The sequence below is a fragment of the Prionailurus bengalensis genome, chromosome E3 (assembly GCF_016509475.1).
Source record: "Prionailurus bengalensis isolate Pbe53 chromosome E3, Fcat_Pben_1.1_paternal_pri, whole genome shotgun sequence".
NCBI lineage: Eukaryota > Metazoa > Chordata > Mammalia > Carnivora > Felidae > Prionailurus > Prionailurus bengalensis.
In genome coordinates, this window is record NC_057357.1 from 26689345 (window position 1) to 26711321 (window position 21977).

General features: G+C 47.1%; 1 protein-coding gene across 4 annotated transcripts in view; it reads left to right on the plus strand.

The window, feature by feature from the left end:
- The first annotated feature begins 638 nt into the window (after positions 1 to 638).
- Positions 639 to 21977, plus strand: part of TMC7 (transmembrane channel like 7) — a 56748-nt gene continuing 35409 nt past the window's right edge. For all 4 annotated transcript variants that reach the window (XR_006294219.1, XM_043560423.1, XM_043560424.1 and 1 more), the window contains exons 1-3: positions 639 to 1091; positions 16745 to 16988; positions 19782 to 19930. Coding sequence is in view for 3 of the 4 variants with exons in the window: in XM_043560423.1 (XP_043416358.1) it covers positions 1025 to 1091; positions 16745 to 16988; positions 19782 to 19930 (460 nt within the window). In the remaining variant the exon portion in view is untranslated. The remainder of the gene's footprint in view (positions 1092 to 16744; positions 16989 to 19781; positions 19931 to 21977) is intronic.

Genomic DNA, 21977 nt, shown 5'->3' on the forward strand with positions numbered 1-21977 from the left:
CTCCCACCCATAATGCACTCTTTAGAAGGAAATCACAGTGTGTAGGGCACATTTAGGGTGGAGAATTAGGCTCCACCTCCTTGAAGTATCTAAATTATTTGGAATTCTGCACAGGAGTTTGTTTTTTTGTTTTTGTTTTTTTTTTTAACGTTTATTTACTTTTGAGACAGAGAGAGACAGAGCGTGAACGGGGGAGGGTCAGAGAGAGGGAGACACAGAATCCGAGGCAGGTTCCAGGCTCAGAGGTGTCAACACAGAGCCCTACGCGGGGCTGGAACTCACAGACCGCGAGATCGTGACCCGAGCTGAAGTCGGCCGCTTAACCGACTGAGCCACCCAGGCGCCCCTGCACAGGAGTTTTATCTACACTTCCTCATTTATTTCACTTGGCAATTACTTATATACAAATGCATATAGAATTACATTTAGTTAATCGTTCTACATTTATTAACATTTGGTAATTACTTTTAATTGCGTTTTAAACCGTACATGGATAGATGTAGAGCGATGAAACATGGATATGCCGCGAAATTTGTAACACACACTCATATGGTGAGATCCTCCCTTGCACCCTACTCAGCCAGCTCCCCAATCGCATTTACAAACGGTACAGGTATCTTTTTTTCCCCCTTTTTGTACCCAAATGGTAACTTACTAGATACACTTGTTCAGAGTCTCGGTTGTTTTTATTAATCAACCTTTTTAAGTTTAGTAAGACGTCGGGAAGCCTCCCCTTATCTCGGCCGCTGGGTGGAGCCTTCCGGGGCCGGGGGCGCCGCAGCCGCGTCTCCGATCCCGGCTCCCGCCGCCGGCGACCGGCACTTCCACCGGCTCCCGGGCCCCCGAGGGGTCGGGCGGGCGGCGCACGTGCAAAGGGCCTCCTCCGCGCCCCGCCCCCCGCCCCGGCCTCTGTGACGTCCGCGCCGGAACCTGGAATTTCGGCTCCGGGAGCTGGCGGCGGCGGCGGCGGCGGCGGCGGCCAGAGCGGGTCCCCGACGGCCTCTCCGGGGCGCAGGGCGCAGCCATGAGCGAGTCCAGTGCCAGTGCGCTCCCGCCAGGCAGGCCCGGCAGGCAGCCCTTCAGCCACCCAGGTAGGGCGACGGGGACCGCGCTCCGGGCGGCCCGCGGGCGAGCTTGCGGGAGCTGGGCGGGGGCCCAGCCCCTCGCCACCTGCCCGCGCCGGGTGCTCCTGGCTTTGGGGGAAAGCGGATCTCTCCTACTCCTGGCCTCCTTCCTGCAAGCCATCCTCATCCAATTCAGAGGCCGCATGCCCTCCCCAAAGGAGCACCGGAATGGGAGCCCTGACCGTGTGGTGCCTTCCCGTCACTGCTCTAGGGATCCCTAATCTGTTAACTGAAAAGACTGTGAGCGCCTCGCCAGCCCTAACATTGTGGCACGAGATGTCTGCCTCCCGTAACATTTCAGGCTTTACAGTTAGACAGACTTGGAGCTGAATTCTGCTTTGGCTGTTTATTGCTGTGTGATGTTTGGTAGATGGCTTGCCTTCTCTGTGCCTCAGATTCTTCAGCAGTAAAATGGGACTAGGATGTTGGTGGGATTAGTTGAGAGAAAAATATGTGAAGTGCCAGGCACAGTGCCTGGTACACAGAAAGGCATAATAAATGGTAGCCAGCCAAGTGTTATAGTCTTTTTCCTTTAAAAAAAAAAAAAGTTTATTTATTTATTTATTTAGTGCACGAGCAGAGGAGGGGCAGAGAGAGAGAGAGAGAGAGAGAGAGAGAGAGAGAGAGAGATTCCTAAGCAGGCTCTACACTCAGTGTAGAGCCCCACACAGGGCTTGTTCCCACAACCGTGAGATCATGACCTGAGTCAGACGCTTAACTGACTTAGGCACCCCTCTTTTTCATTTTTTATCAAGTAAAACTTACAGTGAAGTGTAAGCATAGTGAATTTTTACATAAATATGTACAACTGCTACCCATTCAAGATAAAAAGTTGCCAGCACCCGGGCGGGCTTCCCCATAGTGTTTGCATCTTACATGTGCCCTGAACCTGCTGTGAGTTTTACAAGCAGCGTTTCTTCTATTTCAATTTGAGAATAGAAGTTTTGTCACAAGAATTTACAGTAAGTAAACCGTGAGTGTAGATTGGGGCATTGGGCCCTTCTGATTGGATTGTTCTCTGCATCTTGAAGAAGAGGAAGGAAGATATTTAGAGAGACCCAAACCCTGGGAACTTGCTCAGGAATCAGAAAACAGAAGTCAGATTGATTTGGATGCTAATTATTTTTTAGCTCATTGTTAATAGTGTTGGCATCAGTTCAACTTCAGGCATTCAATCAGAGCCATTCCAGTGTTTTTCTAGTTGGTTTCCATTTACCTTGCTCTTAGTTTGGCACAATCCATCACATTTAAGATGCCAGCCGTGGTTTCCCAGAAAGAGGGCATGAGATTCATCTATTTTCGGTCTCTGCTGGGTGTTTAAGGAGACTTTGTAAGCCTCTTTTTATGAGTGTCATAACTGGCTTCTCTGACTAAAAGGTCTTCCCTGTCCTTAGGACAAATGATGTTTTATCACCTTGTATCCACCAGCCTGACTGGGAGGCTCAGAAGGGATTGTGTTTGTAACTCTGTTGTACTTTGTAAATGGTGGCCTGTTGTATGGGCATCACGAAAGCACAGTTGGAGTGGCAGGAGACAAAGGGGATCTGGTTTACAGATTGGGGAATATGTATCTTTCTAAATGATGAAAATTCCTCCAATATATTGTTGCTGCCTTGGGGCCTTTGCACCAGCTGTTCTTTTTGCCTGAACTACATTTCTCTTTGATCTTCCTATGGTAGCCTCTTCCTCCTCCTGTCAGATCTCTGCTCAGATGTCACCTCAGAGAGGCAGATCTCTGGAGACTTTGTCTGAAGAAGTGCTCCCATCTCTCTTCCCCTGATTGGTTCCCTTGTTTATTCCTTCAAAGCATTTACCACCTTCTGAAGTCATCTGGTTTGATTGTTTTCTTGTCTATTAGATGTCTCTTCTACAATGTGCGTGCCATGAAAAGCAAGTGCTTTGTCTTTTTCTGCCAACACCCAGAACAGTGTCTGGTACGTAGATGCTAAATATGTGTTCAAAGAATAAATGAATGAATGAATGAAGTATACCCGAAGCCACACTGACAGCTATAGCGTAGTGGCTGAGAATCTAGACTCTGGATTCCCAGATGTAAATCCTTATTTTCCATGTACTGGTTTTGTCTTCAGGCAAGGCACTGAAGTGTTTGGTGCCTCAGTTTCCTTATGTATTAAATGGAGGTAGTGACAGCACCTACTTCGGGGGTCAATATAAGGATTAAGAAAGTTAATTTACATTAAAAACTTCGTAAGGACTTGTATTAGTTATCTATACTGTTGACAAATTATCCCCAAACCTAGAGGCTTAGAACAGTGATAATCTCTTCTTATCTCACAGTTTCTGCAAGTCGGAATTTGGGGATGACCTATCTATGTGGTTCTGGCTCAGGGTCTCTTATGAAGTTGCAATCATGGTATCAGCCAGGGATGCAAATCTTAGGAAAGCTTGCCTGTGGCTAGAGGTTCCCTTCCAAAGATGGCTTGCTCAGATGGTGAACCGACACTGGCTGTTGGCCGGAAGCCTCTCCATATGGACCTCCCAGAAGGCTGCTTGAGTGGCCTGTTGACATGGCAGATGGTCCAGGAGAGGGCAAAGAAGTCCTAATGTCTTTGATCATCCGCTCTTGGAGATCACACCTGTTATTTCTGCAATATCTTATTGGTCACATGGGGCAGCCCTGTTCCGTGTAGAAAGGACCTATGTAAGGATGTGAATGTCGGTATTTGGGGGAGAGAGTCACCGGCAGCCACCTTGGAGACTTTTGTGGCTGTCACAGGACCATGTAAGTATTAACTGTTGTTATTAATGTCTCTGTTCCCTACTAGATGATAAGCCCAGGGCTGGGCTCACCGTCATGTCCCCATGCTTAGTATAGTGCTTAGTACATAGTACACCTTCAGGAAATAGTTGAGTGCACACCTTTCATGATTTGGTACTGTGATGCTTCTAGAGCCTGCAAAGCCCCTTCTGTTCCCTCTGCCATGGGTGCCATTCATTACCTTATTCCTTTGTAAGGCATACTCCTCTTCTTTCAGTCTGGTGTCACTTCCTCCTAGAAGCCTTCCCTGACTGCCTCCCCTTTCATAGGCTAGACTCTGTCCCTGCTTCATGCCCACATGGCCCATTGGCCTCATCCTGTCCAAGTATCCATTGGACTGTATTCTCACTTCTCTTGAGTCTTATCAGTTTTTAAAATGTTTACTTATTTTTGAGAGAGAGAGAGTGCATGCAAGTGGGGGAGGGGCAGAAAGAGGGAGACAGAGGATTGGAAGCAGGCTCTGGTGCAAAGCCCGATGCAGGGCTCAAACCCATGAGCCATGAGATCATAACCTGAACCAAAGTTGGATGCTTAATCAACTGAGCCACCCGGCACCCTGAGTTATATCATTTAAAATAGTTTTTTTAAAATGTTTGTTTATTTTTGAGAGAGAGAGGTCGAGCACAAATGGGGGAGGGGCAGAGAGAGAGGGAGACACAGAATCCCAAGCAGGCTCCAGGCTCTGAGCTGTCAGCACAGAGCCCGACCCGGGGCTTGAATTCACGAACTGTGAGATTGTGACCTGAGTTGAAGTCGGATGCTTAACCGACTGAGCTATTCAGGTGCCCCAGCGAGTTATATCATTTTTAAGAGCAGGGATTTTGGAATTGAACAGACCCAAGTTCAGACACTGATTTGCCTCGGTTTCCATGACTAGGAAGTGAAGGTTCTGACAGGAGTAAAGGCTGGAGGCCCACCTTCTCCCAGGATCTATAGACAGGATTGCCACTCTGAGCCAGCCCCTGGCTACCTCTCCTGACCCCTGCTCATGCCCCCAGGCCCCAGCCACCCATTGTTCCCTTCCAATGTTCTCCTCCTCAGGTCTGGAGGTCATTGTTCTGTTCTGCCTGATCTCAGCTGAAATGTCACCTCCGAGGAGCAAAGACCCCCCTCTATCTCAAGTGCCCCCAGGAGGCATTTGCCCACTCCATACCCCTCAGTCCCATGACTCCTGGCATGTGCTGTTTGTTGAATGGAATGACTTGGTGTTTCCCCTTTGCCAAACATTTGCCATATTCCAGTCAGTAAGCACTTCATACGACATCATCTTCAACCAGAATGCATTCAGTGATTTATTTATTTTTTAAATTTTTATTTATTTATTCTCATTATTATTATTTCGGTGTTTGATTTTGAGAGAGAGAGAGAGGGAAAGGAGGAGAGGGACAGAGAGGAGAGAATCTTAAGCAGGCCCAGGTGCCCCATTCAGTGACTTTTAGGTTGAGGCATAATTCACATAACGAAATCAACTATTTGAAAGGGTCCAATCTAGTGGCATTTAGTACATTCATCACCTCTATCTAGTTGCATTGTCATCACTCCCAAAGGAAGCCCTGTGTCCATTAAGCTATCACTCCCTGATTCCCCCTTCACCCAGCTCCTGGCTGCCACCAGTCTGCATTCTGTCTCAATGGGTTTACCTAGTTTAGACATTTCATAGAAATGGGATCATACAGTAGTGTGACCTTTTGTGACTCCCTTCTTTGCTTAGCATAAACAATGTTTTCAAGGCTTATCCACATTATAGCCTGTATCCATTCTTCATTCCTTTTTATGGTTGAATATTATTCCATTGTATGGTTATACCACAGTTTGCTTATTCGTTCATCCGTTAATGCACATCTGGATTGTTTCCAGCTTTCAGCTCTTAGGAAAGATGCTGCTGTGAGCACTTGTGTACAAATGTTTGATTGAACATCTGTTTTCAGCTCTTTTGGGTAGGTACTTAAGAGTGGAATTGCTGGGTCATGCGGTCATTCTGTGTTTAACCTTTTGAGGATTGGCCAACCTCTGGGACTCTTAACCCTCATGTGGGGGTTTGCTGTGACCATTACCCCTTTGTTCATCGGCGGTACCCAAGTGACTCAAGATGGCCTGATTGTCATTGTGTCATGGCCAGGCTTGCAACTTCTGTGATGGCTTTGGAGCCACTCACCCCTCCTCTGTCCTCCTCAAGAGGCACTACTCCGGGGAGGGGCCCTCGAGGGCCCCGATGTTGTGACTATTTGCATTGACCCCATTTTCCAGAGGGTGGAACTTAGTCTGGGCCTTTGGAGCAGCAACGCTTGGAAGGGTAAGGGGTAAAACTACACAGCCCCTTTAGACTCCTTCTGTGAGGGGGTGCTGGGACCCATTTTATTATTATTACTCTTATTGTCATTATTATTATTATTATTTTGTTTTTAAGATAAAGAGAGTAGTAGTTTGTACCTGGCCCAGATACAAATCCCAACTTGGCCAGTTATACGGTGTGTGACCTTGAGCGAGTCCTGTTACCTCTCTGACGTTCAGTTTTCTTACCCATAAGATGGGGATAATCAGACCCCTATTTGCTAGGGTCTCTGAGAGGATTTAATGAGATAAGCATGTTGAAGACTTGGGTGTTGAGCACTCAAATGGTAGCTGTTCCTATTGTTATTATTATTATTAATTATTAGGGGCTTCTGTAGCCTTAATCTTATACAATTTGCTGATTTCATGTGCTGTGTACTTCTACTCTCTGGAGTTACACTATTAGATAATTAAAGCAATTCTTTGGGTTGTTTCAGCCCAAGAGGTTGTATTAAGCTTGAAGACAAGTAACCATTCATCCTGCAGTGTTTGTTGTCCTTACCTGCTAAGCCCATTCATCAGGGTCACTCGGCACCCTTACTTACACATGTCCCAAGGGTCACTTGGGAGGGTGGTACCCTGAAAGGTACCCTGGGAGGGAGGGATCTTCTGCAGGACTGGACACAGCTGGAGACAGCTGGAGACGGCACGCATCACTTCAGGCCACACTAGTTCTCTGGTGAGCCAGCCGTCTGACCTTGAATTGTTTTTTCCCCTCTGTCTGAAAAGGCTGAGCTCTGCCCAGCAACTCAGGCCAGATGAGGCCCAAAGGCCCTCGGTGGCTTTTTTTTGTTTGTTTTTGTTTTTTTCAGGAAGTGAAGAATTTAGAGGGATAAAAGGGGGAAATGACTTCTCAGTGTTGTAACCATTGTTGCAATCTGGTTGCTTTTTAAAGGAGCTTTGTTTGAGTGTGGGACCACCCAGACCTTCAGTGGGGCTCCCCCCTCCTACCAGCAGAGAGAGGAGGAAGGGAACTGACCCTGAGTCATGACCGTGTACCAGGCGTGGAACCTAGTGCTGAAAGAGGCAGGCCAGGGACATGCTTTTAAGAAGCTTCTAGTCAAGCGGGGGACACACTCACTGAACAGGTAAAGAGGGAAATAGGGTAGTTACAGCTAAGTGTAGTTGCTGAGAAGGAAGTAAACAGGTGATGAGCTAGAGAGGGGAAAGGCCTGCTTAGCTGAGGTGGTCAGAGAGGTCTCTCTGAGCCGTGGACTTGTGGACGGAGGCCAGAGGGTGTAACAGAACAGCCATAGGGAGTGCAGGTGGAAAAAGCGTCCAGAAGGGCATACAGTGAGAGCACAGGGTGGAGGTGGCAGTGATGTTGGTGTCTTTGGGGAGGCCTCAGGCTGGAGCCGACAGGAGGAGGAGAGGGGACGAGGTCAGGTGAGCAGGAACCCGTTCCTCATACGGTAGGCCCTGGTCAGCCGTGTGACTTTGGGCTCAAGTGGGTAACTTTCTCAAATTACAGCAATTCCCGAGGTGTTATTTGCCCATTTGACCCCCGAGGAAACTGAGACTCTGGGAAGTTACTTGACAAAGTACTGAAACAGAAGGACATTAATGTTGTGACTGTAGAGCCAGCATGTCTGCGTGTTTATTAGACAAATGTTTGTTTGATTTGAGATGTGCTAGGCCCCATGTCAATCTCCAGGGATGTAAGAGTGAATAAGACCCGTGGAGGTCTTTGCCCTCAAGGTTCAGACTTCAGCTCAACCTTGGGCAGAGTTATCTGAGCTTTCCTTACTGCAGAATGAAGGCACATGTAAGAAGGACCCAGGGATGAAGTAATTGTAAGGATGACAGGAGATAGGTATATAAAGGGCTTGGCATAATCATGGTGCATGGTAAATGCTCGGTAAAGGCTAGTTTCTGTTGTTGCTTCCAGGAATGTTGGAAATCTTTGGAGAAATCTTGGCCAAGGAAGGTAAACACTCCACAGAAGGAGTAGCTCGGTCCATAGCGAGATCCCTCACAGCACGTATTAAATCTCCCTGTACATTGAGTTCATTACTAAATGACCGGATATAAAGCACAATGTGCTGGGCACTGCTCTAAGCCAAGGGTCTGCAAACTACAACCCACGGGCCAAATCCAGCCTGCCACCTATTTTTATAAATCAAGTTTTATTAGAACACAATCATGCCCATTCATTTATGGATTATAGCTGCTTTCCTACAGCAACAGCAGAGTTGAGGAGTTGTGACAGAGACTGGGTGGTAAATAGTGGTAAATAGTAAGTTTGCTGACGTCTCTTCTAAGCATATAATAGCCATCTAATCCTCAGGATGGTCATGCCAGGTGGATCCCCATTTTACAGGTGGAAAACTGAGGCATGGAATGGTCAACGAAGTAGCAAGTGGACCTTGTATTTGACTCCGGGCAGTGGGCTTTGGAGGCTGTGCTCTTAACCACTATGTCTGTGGTCCACTCAGGCAGACAGAATCCCAGTGATTGCCCACGTATAGCCCACCGGATGCTCCGCCCACTTGAAAACCAGGAGACTTGGGTTCAGGACCCAGCGTGGCTCTGATTGCCTAGTTAGTCACTCCTCTTGAAGGCTGTTTGCTCATCTGGTCGTAAAGCCTTGCACCCAGCCAGTCCCTAGGCCCCACCCAGGTGCCAGGCGGTGTGACTCATACAGGTCCTCCTAGCCTGGCAGTTGTGAAGTCTGGCAGATGGGCGAGGCTCCCAAGGCCCTGGATCTTCCCTTCTCAGACCAGGCTCTGGCCTCCTAAGAACGAGTCCCCTCTACATTGTCCGGTACGTCGCTACTAGCCATGTGGGGCTATGCAAATATAAATTTAATAAAGTTTGCTAAAACTAAAAATTCATTTCCTGACTCTCACCAGCCCCATTTCAACTGGTCAGTAGCCACATGTACTGGGCAGTGGGGACATAGAACATGTCTGTCATTGCAGGACAGTGCATTTCGACATTTAATGCCCTGGGATAGGACATAGCCATGCCAACCTATGCAGCTCATGGACAGAAATAGCCACAGGGCTGGCCAGAGAGATCTTGTTAAATCGGAGGCAGAATATGTCATTCTGCTGCTCCAAACCCCTCATGGCTCCCACCTACTCGACTGAAAGCCAAAGTCCTCACCATGGCTCACAGACCCTGTCTGGTCTGGCCTGTCTCTCCCCTTGAACTCTTACCTCATCACTCTCTCTGCTGACTCTCCTTCAGCCATAGTGGCCTCCCTCCTGTTCCTTGAACTGAGTGGGCACGGTCCTGCCTCTGGGCCTTTGCACTTGCCCTTCTCTCTGCCTTGGATGCTCTTCTCCCCAGTAACCATGTGGCTCTTATCCCCACCCTCCACCTTCCTGCTGGCTTTGCTCCAACCCATCCCTGCTTTACTTTTCTCCACACAGTCAGCCTCTGAAATATATTACTCTTTTTTTCATAACCTGAGCCGAAGTCAGACACTTAACCGACTGAGCCGCCCAGGTGCCCCTGAAATATATTGTTCTTAACTTGCTTACTGTTGGTCTCCTCTGGCTTGCCCATAAGGGCAAGAGAATTTGTATGTCATATGCAAGGCTATGTCCCAGTCTTAGAGCAGTGCTTGGCTGGCACATAGCAGTTGCTCAGTAAATGTTTTTGAGTGACTGAGGGAATGAGTGAGTGAATGATGAATGGACGGGCAGGTGGGTGGCCTTTCCAGGAGTAAGACAGTGATGAGACCCTGGCCTTAGAGCACTTGGGGGAGCTGTCATAGCATCTTCCACTAGATCCCCTGGGTTGTGAGTTAGGGTTAGGGTTAGGGTTAGGGTTAGGGTTAGGGTTAGGGTTAGGGTTAGGGTTAGCTGTGAGCATATATTACTCAGTTAGCATTACTCAGTTAGCATTACTCAGTTAGTATTACTCAGTTAGCATTCAAAATAAAAACAATGTCAAAGAATATGAGTGGAAAGAGGTCCCCAAAATTCTGAAATCAGTGTCTACATTTCCTCGTTGGAAATATGAGACCAGATGTGCCTGAGCCATTTGATCATTTCTTGAGAAATGACAGCAAAGCATGCTTCTAACAGGGCTCATTTGTGTGAAGTACCTAAATAGGAATAATAGAGTATTCAGTCAACATCTCAATCATTATTTTCTGACGGCTTATTTTTTCTCCTTAAAAAATTTTTTTTCAATTATGGAAAAAATATATTATCTGTATAGAGAAGAATAATGCTTATGTTCCTTAAACCCTTTTCTCACTTTTTAGTGTCCCTGCTTTGCTGGTGTGCTGAACACATGCTTTGGTCTGCCTGGTGGGTTAGCTAATGTCGCCTGTATCCCAAACACCAAATTCATTCATTCATTCATTCATTCATTCATTCATTCAGTTAGTCAGTCAGCAGGTGTTTATTGAGCAGTCACCATGAGTCAGGTTCTGTGCTAGACCCTGGGGACTTGGCAGTGGAGGAGAGAGATGGGGCCCCTACCCTCATGGAGGTTACAGTCTTAATGGGGGAGGAAGGGGGTGAGACACTAGGTGCGAGTAAACAGTGAGGAGGATAGAATTAGGGATGGGGGGTGCCTGGGTGGCCCAGTTGGTTAAGCATCTGACTCTTGATTTCAGCTCAGGTCATGAGCTCACAGTTCTTGAGTTCAAGCCCCACATTGGGCTCTGCTGACAGCTCAGAGCCTGGAACCTGCTTGGGACTCTCTCTCTCTGTCCCTCCCCTGCTTATGTGCACTGTCTCTCTCTAAATAAGTAAACTTCAAAAATTTTAAAAGTGCAGTGGGGTTGAAGGAGTGAGTGAAAGCTCACTGAGGCAGGAAGCAAGTCTGCAAATCCTCCTCCCCTCCAGAGTCCCTGCCTCAGAGTCTCGTGCAGAGAGGGGCTCCATACAGTTTGTCAAACAGAACTCATTCCCCCGGCAGCTGGCGAGAGGCCTGGACCAGATGACCCAGAAGGTCCCTTCTTGCCTGGAGTTTCTATGATTCTGTAAGTGGGAAGAAAAACCCTGAAGTGAACCCAGCACCAAATACGGCTGGGCTAGATTCTTGGCAAGCATGAGAGGGACTCTGGTGGTAGTTTGAGTGCCATTTAGATCACAGTTGGCCTGTGCCCACGTCCTGACAGTGTTCATGCTTATGGGTAGGATTTCGTGGCCTGTGGAAAAAGCCGCTAAGGAAGTTGGACCTAAGGATGCTCTTCAGGTGTACCTGCCTCTCCGCATTCATTCATTCATTCATCCATCCTTCAGATGGAGGGCTGTCCCTCAGCAAGACACTGCTCTAAGTCTCAGAGAGAGTAACTTGGGCCTTAACCTGGAAGGATACCAGAAAACAGAAAAAGTACTTAATGGCCGCCCCGGCCCCCACATTCTCTGTAATTACCCAGTCATCCTCCCACCTAAATAATAATCTAAGTGCCCAAATCCAGCTCCAATGGCCAGTGGGTTCTAGACATTCCTAGATGGAGGCACCCCAATGTCTTAAGTATGCTCCTGCCTTCCATGCAAATAAATGGCTAACAGGCAGCCCACACACCGCCCACAGGACTTAATTGGCCATGCTGACGATAACTTTCAGCTGGACCAATTCAGGAGCACATCTGACAATAACTATGATGAGACATTCTTACTCTCTAAGGATGAGAAAAGCAAGTCTCTGCGAGATGATACAACCTGTCTTTCTAAGAAGGTAAAACCAGGAGTCTGTCTGGACAGCAAAGCCTTGGGCAAGCCGCCATTTCTCTGGGCCCCAGTTTCCTTGTTGAAAAGCCAGGGCAGGGACGCCTCTGTCTACCACTCCAGGTTGGCGTGAGAAATCCGGTGATGTCATGCTCTGACCAATGTGTGGTCGTATGAAAATGGAAGGAGGTGGATCGTAGTGTTAAAAACAATGATGCCTGTGTTCAAAGGGTTGCTTGTAATTATTTGTTTTCTTGATTTGAAGATGAAGCACTTCCCGAGAATGTCTGAAGAGGAAGAGTCGTTCCTCTTTGATAACAGCCATTTGAAAATAGAGTTTTCCACCAGGGACTGTTGTTATGAAATATGAATAGGAGTACATGGAAGAACAGTTAAATAATTTGTATTTTAGTGTTTATGAAGCACTTTCTTAAAATTTTTTTAATGCTTATTTTTGAGAGAGAGAGAGAGAGAGAGAGTGCAAGCGGCAGAGGGACAGAGAGAGAGGGAGACACAGAATCCAAAGCAGGCTCCAGGCACCAAGCTGTCAGCAGAGAGCCCTACGCTGGGCTTGAACTTGCAAACCGCAAGATCATGACCTGAGCCGAAGTCGGACACTTAACTGACTGAGCCACCCAGGTACCCCACAAAGCACTTTCAAATCCATGGCCCATTGAGTCATTTCATGGTGAAGACTACAGCTTTGGCATTTGGCAAACCTGTGATAGGTTCCTAATTCCAACACTTACTAGCTGTGTGAGTGGGCAAGGCACTTAACATCTCCAAACCTCAGTTTCTTCATCTGTAAAAGGGGATGATTCTATTCAAAGAGTAGTTCATTTAGTGTGGTGATGCATACAGAGCACCTCAAATAGCCTGGCACAAGGTAAGTGCTCAGTAATCCTAGCTAATATTATTTGCGTTGTTTATAATGCCATCCTCATGATCTCGCTGATGAGGTCCATGGTATTATGTGCCCCGTTCCTGAGAAGAGAAACATGTGACTCACAGACAGTCATCGTCTTGCCTGGGGTGGCCTGGCTGGTGGGTAACAAAGCCAACCCAGGCTCTAGCTCCAGCCCGTGGTCCCTGACCTCACAGTTGCTAAATATTCGACTGGTTGATGCTGCTTCATATTCAAAGACCTTTGTTTGTGGTAATAAGAGTTCTTTGTTGGTGGCCAGAAGGAGTGGCCTCCAGCCAGGGCTCTGACCCTTTAGCCTCCAGGCACACTGCGCCCCCCCCCCCTACCCCCACCGCACTCCCCACATTTGCTTTAGGAACTGATGTTACTAATGGAAGTGTGTCATTTCCTCAGGGTGTGTTGGAGCAGGGAAATGCAAGGTTGAGTGAGATTCACAGGCTTGCACTTGGCAGCTGGCAGGGCTCCAGGCGCGTGTCTGTGTGTCATCTGCAGTGGGACAGCTGTTTCGTTGTGCCTGAATGTGCTTGTCAGAGAGGCAAACATTACAGATCTGCACCGTCAGACTCCAACTCAGACAGCCCGGCCTTGGCTGGTCCCCCCCTCCCCAGCACCCCCTCCTCATAATAGCTGTAGGTACATTTTATGGAGCCACTGTGTGCCAGGCACTAAGTGTTTCTCCCTATGCGATTGCCTTTAACGCGCATAAGCCAGCCCCTGTGGTGGGTCCCATCCTTAGCTCTGCAGCCCCCAGAGGGATCCTCTAAAATGTGGTCAGATCGGGACATGTTTCGCCTCTGAACCCTCAGTGGCTTCCTGTCTGCCACATCCAAGGGGCATTCCTGACCCATAGAGTCTCACTCGGTGTGGCCCCAGCCACCTCTCTGACCTCCACTTTTCCATGCTCCCTGTCCCAGTTACCTATTGTTGCTAACAGACTACTCCGAACGTGATGGCTTAGGCCATTTTATGGTTTCTGCTGATTCTGTGCATCAGGAAATCAGCAGGGCATGGAAGAGATGTTTTGCTCGGCCGCATGTCATGTCTGTTGGGTCTGGAGCGTCCAGGTAGTCCCTTCCTGCCCCTGGTGGTGCTAAAAGTGAGGGCGACCCAAGGGCTGGGGGCAGCTACAGCAGCTGCTGGGGTCAGAGCTGGGGTCTCTGGTTCTCACTGTCTGCTGGTTCCTTGCTTCTCTTCCTTGGACACCCGGGGCCTCTTCCTCTCCACTTGCCAACTTTCTACACGACAGCCTCGGCGTCCCAACAGCACAAAAGCGGACGCCTCCAGGCCTTTCAAGGATTGGGGCTACAGATGGCAGAGAAACACTTCTGTTGCGACCTTTGGTTAAAGCAAGTCACAGATCCAGTCCCGATTCAAGGGGAGGGGCCCGCAGAGGGGCTGGTGTGGTTCATCACAGGTCAGCAACACCAGAACCTATCACTGCCTGTTCATTCATTCCTCTCCTGCCACACAGGCCTCTGTGCCCTTCCTCAGGCATGCCGCACACACCCCAGCCTTGGGGCCTTTGCGTTTGCTGTTTCCCTCCCCTTGGATTCCCTTCCCCAAATATACACAGGGATCAGGTCCTCTATTCAACCTCGGCTTAAATGCTACTTTAATACCAAGATCATACCCTACCTACCTTATCAGAAACGGTGCCTTCCTTCCACATGTCACCTGTCTCCTTACCCCCCTCTGGTTTTGTTTTTGCACTTTTCACCTCCTGGTGTATTTATCACCTACTTAATGTCTAATCTTCCCCTGTCCCCACCCCAGAATATAAGTGCCATGTGAGTAGGGCGTTTGCTTTGTTCACCGCAGTGTCCCTAGCTCTAGATCTGACCCGTGGTAGCCACATTTGGTGAATGAATGAGTATTTGAGATGAGGAGAGTGAAGTTCAGAGAGGTTAAGTTACTTTCCCAAAGACACACACACTAATATTCGACAGAGCTAAGATTCAAATCCAGGCTTCATCCATGAAGCCTTAGAAGTTTCACTACCTGTAGGGGTAATTGCTGCTTAGGTAATTATGGCTGTTTCCTATTTCCTCTCCCTGTTTCCTGTCTCCACTCAAGGTGGTTTTCCCACAACTAAAATTGGATCAGGCATAAACCCATCTTGAAGGGGGCATCCTCACCTTCCGCAGAAGGCCCTCTTTTCTTAGACCGCTGCACAAGGCACAGCAAAATTTGGCCTCCAGCTGTAGCCTGGTGTGGTAGAGCATATAATAGATTTTTGAGTCAGGCAGACCTCATTCTGTTTCCAGCGCCCCCACTCATTAGGCTAAGCATGGGCAAATTAGGAATGTCATCCACCCACCCATCCATCCATCCATCCATCCATCCATCCACCCACCCATCCATCCACCTAATGAGTCTTTATTGAATTCCTCTCTGAGTCAGGGACGGTGCTAGGTTCCAGGGTGCATTGGTGAAGACATCATCACCGCCCCAGCCTTCCGAGAACTTCTAGTCCACTGGAAGGGAAAGATGTGCTCACACAGTCACACAAATAAATTTATTTACAAATACTCTACTTATTTACTTATTGTGATAAGTACTGTAAAGGACTTAGTGTATGTGTAGGGGGGAATGGCACCTGTAATAGTGCAGTGGGGCAGGGGCGGTTTCCCTGAGTAAGTGACGTTTGAGTGGGAGCTAATGGGATAAATAGATGTGGCAAGTTCATTCCAGGCAGAGGGAACAGCATATGCAAAGGTTCTGAGGAGGAGGGAGCAGGGCCCATCTTAGTGTCTGAAAGATCCTAAGAAATGTGTGGTCGGAGGGCAGAGAGCCTGAGGAACTGGAGACACAGATGGGAATCCAACCAGGCAGGGCTTTGAGGGGCCTGGGCATGGGGTTGGGGAACCCGTCAGCTTTATTTTTTCATCTGTAAAATGGGAATGGCAACAGTACCTCCCTCAGTCTGAGTGAGCAGCTGTGGCCAGCTGGGTGACAGTGGGGTGTGGCGAATCTGGGATGGTCTCAGCTGGGTTGATCATCCTCTGCTGCAATGGTCTCATCCTCCAGTGGGTTAGCATTGGGCTTGTTCACAAGGCAACAGCTGGGAGCCAGAGAGCAGCAGAAGCCAGCGAGGCTTAGGAAGGGGCACAGCATCGCTTCTGCTGCATCCTGTTGGTCCGAGCAGATCACAAGGCCGACCCAGATCCATGAGTGCGTGTGAAACTCTCCACACAGTGCCTGGTGCACAGGAAATGCTCTGTAAATGCGATTATTATTGTTGTTGCTATTGATGTTATCATCGTGCATTTGCATAGTGCTTTATGCTTTTCAAAGTTTTGTCCTATACATCATTATAGCCTACACTGTGTGAAGAGAGTTGGGGCAAATGGTACCAGCCCCATTTGACAAATGTGGAAGAGTTCACATAACTGTCTCAGGTCACACATTTAGCTGGTGGCTGCAGCCAAACACTAGAACTCAGATATCATGTAACCTAACGCATATTTGCACACACATCTGCTGAAAGTGAACCCATTTGTGGATGATGTCGTCATCCCGAGCACCGTCCTGGTAAACAGAATAATTTAGATACAAATGTTTTAGGGGCGCCTGGGTGGTTCAGTCAGTTGGGCGTCCGACTTCAGCTCAGGTCATGATCTCACAGCCTGTGAGTTCGGGCTCCACGTCGGGCTCTGTGCTGACAGCTGGGAGCCTGGAGCCTGCTTCAGATTCTGTGTCTCCCTGTCTCTCTGCCCCTCCCCCACTCATGCTCTGTCTCACTCTGTCTCTCAAAAAGAAATAAATGTTAAAAAAATTTTTTTGAATACATTAAAAAAAAGATACAAATGTTTTTGTCTGTGGCACAGGCTAGTGACCATCTGCCAGGTTTGGGTATGGCCTCTGAGACTCAAGTTCTCCTATGCAAGTTTTGTGTCTTTGGCTCCCAGGCTCAGTGGGGTCACTGATGATTCTCTTTTTTCTTGCTCAGAGAACCTCTCGTTGGACTCCAGTTGCTTTTCCTCTCCACCTGTGAATTTCCTTCAAGAATTGCCAAGCTATCGGTCCATTGCACGCAAGAGGACGACCATTCCTACCCGAGAGAAGCAAAGTGGCACTTTGCTAAAGCCGATAGACTCTTACAGCTCCCAGTTGGAGGGAGGAATCACTGAAAACCTCAATAGCCAATCGATTCGGAAGTATGCACTGAACATCTCTGAGAAGCGGAGGCTAAGGTTTGTTCAGTAGCCATCTGGAAGGTATATGATGTATGTTTTAGGCACGGTGTGTTGTATGCATGGGATGCATTTCCTGAAGAGTTCATGTAATTAGAAATGTATTACTTAAGGTAATCCACACTGCAGTGACAAAGTTACCCCAACATGTAATAACTCAACATATTAGAAATTTCTCTCTCTTTTTTTTTTAATGTTTTATTTATTTTTGAGAGAGAGAGAGAGAGAGAGAGAGAGCACAAGAAGCAGGTCGGGGAGGGGCGCAGAGAACAGAGGATCAAAACAGGCTCTGTACTGACAGCACAGAGCCACATGCAGGGCTGGAACTCACAAATGGTGAGATCGTGACCTGAGCTGCTGAGCTGAAGTCAGACACTCAACCAGCTGAGTCACCCAGGCGCCTCTAGAAGTTTATTTCTTGTTCACATAAAAGTCCTGGGTTCAGATCAAAGGGGAACTTTGTAGTCATTCAGGGACCCAGGCTCCCTCCGTCTTGTAGCTCTGCAAACCCCCAAAGCCTCATCATCTGTAGTTACTCCTCTCTGTTTCCCCTCCCCTCAGCTACTAATCTACTCTTTGTCTTTAGATTTGCCATTCTGGACATTTCATATAAATGGAATCTTACAACATGTGACCTTTTGTACCTGGCTTCTTTCACTTAGCATCATGTTTTCAAAGTTCATCTAAGTGGTGGTGTATATCAGTATGCAGTTCCCTTTTTTTGCCTTTAACAAGGAGTGGCTTTATTTATTTATTTATTTTCTGATTTGAATATTTTATTTTATTTTTTTAATGTATGAAATGTATTGTCAAATTGGTTTCCATACAACACCCAGTGCTCATCCCAAAAGATGCCCTCTTCAATACCCATCACCCACCCTCCCCTCCCTCCCACCCCCATCAACCCTCAGTTTGTTCTCAGTTTTTAAGAGTCTCTTACGCTTTGGCTCCCTCCCTCTTACCTTTTTTTTTCTTCTTCCCCTCCCCCATAGACTTCTGTTAAGTTTCTCAGGATCCACATAAGAGTGAAAACATATGGTGTCTGTCTTTCTCTGTATGACTTATTTCACTTAGCATAACACTCTCCAGTTCCATCCACGTTGCTACAAAGGGCCATATTTCATTCTTTCTCATTGCCACATAGTATTCCATTGTGTATATAAACCACAATTTCTTTTTCCATTTGTCAGTTGATGGACATTTAGGCTCTTTCCATAATTTGGCTATTGTTGACAGGGCTGCTGTAAACATTGGGGTACAAGTGCCCCTGTCCATCAGCACTCCTGTATCCCTTGGGTAAATTCCTAGCAGTGCTATTCCTGGGTCATAGGGTAGGTTTATTTTTAATTTTTTGAGGAACTTCCACAATGTTTTCCAGAGCGGCTGCACCAGTTTGCATTCCCACCAACAGTGCAAGAGGGTTCCCGTTTCTCCACATCCTCTCCAACATCTATACTCTCCTGATGTGTTCATTTTAGCCACTCTGACTGGCATGAGGTGGTATCTGAGTGTGGTTTTGATTTGTCTTTCCCTGATGAGGAGCAACGTTGAGCATCTTTTCATGTGCCTGTTGGCCATCTGGAGGTCTTCTTTAGAGAAGTGTCTATTCATGTTTCCTGCCCATTTCTTCACTGGATTATTTGTTTTTCCTTTTTTTTTTTTTTAAGTTTACTTATTTGTCTTGAGAGAGAGAGGGAGAGTGTGCACGTGTGCTCATGAGCCTAGGAGAGGGGCAGAGAAAGAGGGAGAGAGAGAGAATCCCAAGTGGATTCTGCACTGTCATGCAGGGCTTAATGTCACGAACTGTGAGATCATGACCTGATCTGAAATCAAGAGGCAGATGCTAAGCTGATTGAGCCACCTAGGCACCCCCCCTTTTTAAAAATTTTTTTTAATGTTTATTTATTTTGAGAGAGGGAGAGATAGAGCACAAGCAGGGGAGGGGCAGAGATACAGGGAGAGAGAGAGAAAGAGAGAGAGAGAGAGAGAGAGAGAGAGAAGAGAGAGGAGAGAGGAGAGAGAGAATCCTAAGCAGGCCCCACAGTCAGTGCAGAGCCAGATGTAGGGCTCAAACTCAAGAACCAAAAGGTCATGACCTGTGCTGAAACCAAGAGTCAGATGCTTAACCAACCAAGCCACCCTGGTGCCCCAATATGCCATTCCTTTTTATGGTTTCATTGTATGGTTGTGCCTCATTTTGTTTGTCCATTCATCCATTGGTGGACATTGGGTTGTTTCCGCCTTTCAGTTCTTGTGAATAGTGCTGCTATGAAAATTTATGTACAACTTTTTGTTTGAGACCCTGTTGTCAGTTCTTTTGGGGGTATCTACCTGGGGGTAGAATTGCTGGGTCATATCAGAATTCTGTGTTTAACATTTTGAGGAATACCCAGACTGTTTTCTTTAGCAGCTGCAGCATTTTACACTTCCACCAGCAGTGTATGAGGGCTCCAGGTTTTCCACATCCTGTTGGCTGGGATTTTATTTGATGCTGAGGCTTGATGACCTTGTCATGATCATTGTCATGACTTTTATTTATTTATTTATTTATTTATTTATTTATTTATTTATTTATTTATTTTGAGAGAGAGCGAGTAGGCGCATGGGGAGGGGCAGAGAGACAGAGGGAGGGAGGGAAGGAATCCCAAGCAGGCTCCATGCCTTCAGCGCTGAACCTCAGGCAGTGCTCAATCCCACGAACTGTGGGATCATGACCTGAGCTGAAATGAAGAATCGGACGCTTAACTGACTGAGCCACCCAGGCGCCCCTGTCATGACTGTTTTTTAATGCAGGAACATTCAGGAGACCCAGATGAAGTATTTATCTGAGTGGGACCAGTGGAAACGGTATAGCAGCAAGTCTTGGAAGAGGTTCATAGGGAAGGCTCGCGAGATGACGACCCACCTGGAGCTGTGGCGGGACGACATTCGCAGCATAGAAGGTACCACGCCCCACACTCTGCGCACGGGCTCCGCGCTCCTTGGCAGAAGTCTCCCATGCCCGGCGGAAAGTACAGCTTCGTTGTCTCTAACCTCTAGATGAAATTTAGCACTTCTTTCTATGATGAATGGGAGTAACAGCCCCAGTTAGGATTAGCAGAACTGTGTCTTTGTCAGCAGGAAAATCAGATATTTTCCTATCCCTTCCGGCTGTAATTGTCTTGGAACACCATTTATACTCATCACTACTTTGAAATTGTAGCAGTTAACCTGCAGGATCTGCCACTAGGTCTTGTTATTTAATGTGCTAATGAAGATGCTCCTATATTATTGTAGCACACGTTTGGTTTTTCATATTATAACCGGTTTTTAATATTATAACCATAGGTCTATTTGTATTTGGGGCATTTAAAATATTATTCTGAAATAGGGTTCATTAGGCTTCACTGGACTGCCAAAGGTGCCCGTGGCCCTGAAAATACTGAGGATCCGTCCTTCCCCATATTGGGGGGAATTGGGCTGCAGGATTCCAACAGTCAGCTCTGGTTGCTCTAATCAGATACTATAGACAGGGTGGCCTCAATGACAGAAATTTATTTTTTTATAGTCTGGAGACTGGAAGTTCAAGACCAGGCTGCCTTCTCGCTGTGTCTTTACATGACCTCATCTTTGTGTGCTCTTGGGAAAAGAGGGGAGAGGGGGGTGGTGAGAGAGCTTCAGTTCTGATGCCTCTTCTTGTAACGTCACCGATCCCATCATGGGGCCCCACTCTTATAACTTCATCTAAACCTAAACACCTCTCAAAGACTCCACCTTGAAATACCATTAGATTAGGGCTGAGGGATTCAGCATATGAATTTCAGGGAGGGAGGAGACACAATTCATTCCATAGCAAGTATACAGAAAATTGCAAGTTGTGCCACAATATAAGATTAGGAAGAAACATTTCAACATTTGGGTGACATAGCAGGGCCAGGGAGAAAATACCTCTTAGGGTTACGTAGCCATAAAGCAAAAACAATTTACGAACAACTCCTCAAATCTGCTAAAGTGGGAATTTTGTAAAGTTTGTAGTGAATGTGGCAGGATGAATGGAAGAAATGCAGTCAATATTACTATTTTAAGACCTATAAAATACTCTTGGTAATTTATTCAATAAAATGCTTTTTTTTTTATAAAAATTTTTTTTTTTTCAATGTTTATTTATTTTTGGGACAGAGAGAGACAGAGCATGAACGGGGGAGGGGCAGAGAGAGAGGGAGACACAGAATCGGAAACAGGCTCCAGGCTCTGAGCCATCAGCCCAGAGCCTGACGCGGGGCTCGAACTCACGGACCGCGAGATCGTGACCTGGCTGAAGTCGGACGCTTAACTGACTGCGCCACCCAGGCGCCCAATAAAATGCTTTTTAAAATTGTTTTATTGGGAGAATATAAACACAATCACAAGGGACTTCATAGGCTCACTTAAAACTTAACCATCTGGGGGGTGCCTGGGTGGCTCAGTCGGTTAAGCATCTGACTGCAGCTCAGGTCATTATCTCATGGTTTGTGGGTTCGAGACCCACATCGGGCTGGCTCTGTGCTGATAGAAATTCTGTGTCTCCCTCCCTCTCTGCCCCTCCCCTGCTCTCTCTCTCTCTCTCTTTTCCCCTCCTCCCCCCTTCAAAAATAAATAGACATTAAAAACAAACAAACTTAACCATTTAGCCGTACTTTTTTTGCGATCTAAGCACAACATCATGTTTGGAACAAAATAATAAAAGCTGACCCCAGTTGAGCCTTTATTATCCAGTAGGTGTTGTGTTAAAGATTTCACTCATAACTAGCTTAGTTAATCCTCACAAGAACTTTTCATATAGGTATTTATCATTCGCATGGCTCTGATGGGTTGAAATACTTGGCCAGGTTCACTCAGCTAGGATGAGGCAGCCCCAGGATTTGAAGGATTTGATCCTGGCAGTCAAGCTTCCATGCCCAGCTTCCTTTCTGGTTTAGTGATGGCCTTTCTGGAGGTTTTCATTCAGAAAGGGGCTTGTGAGAATTCAGA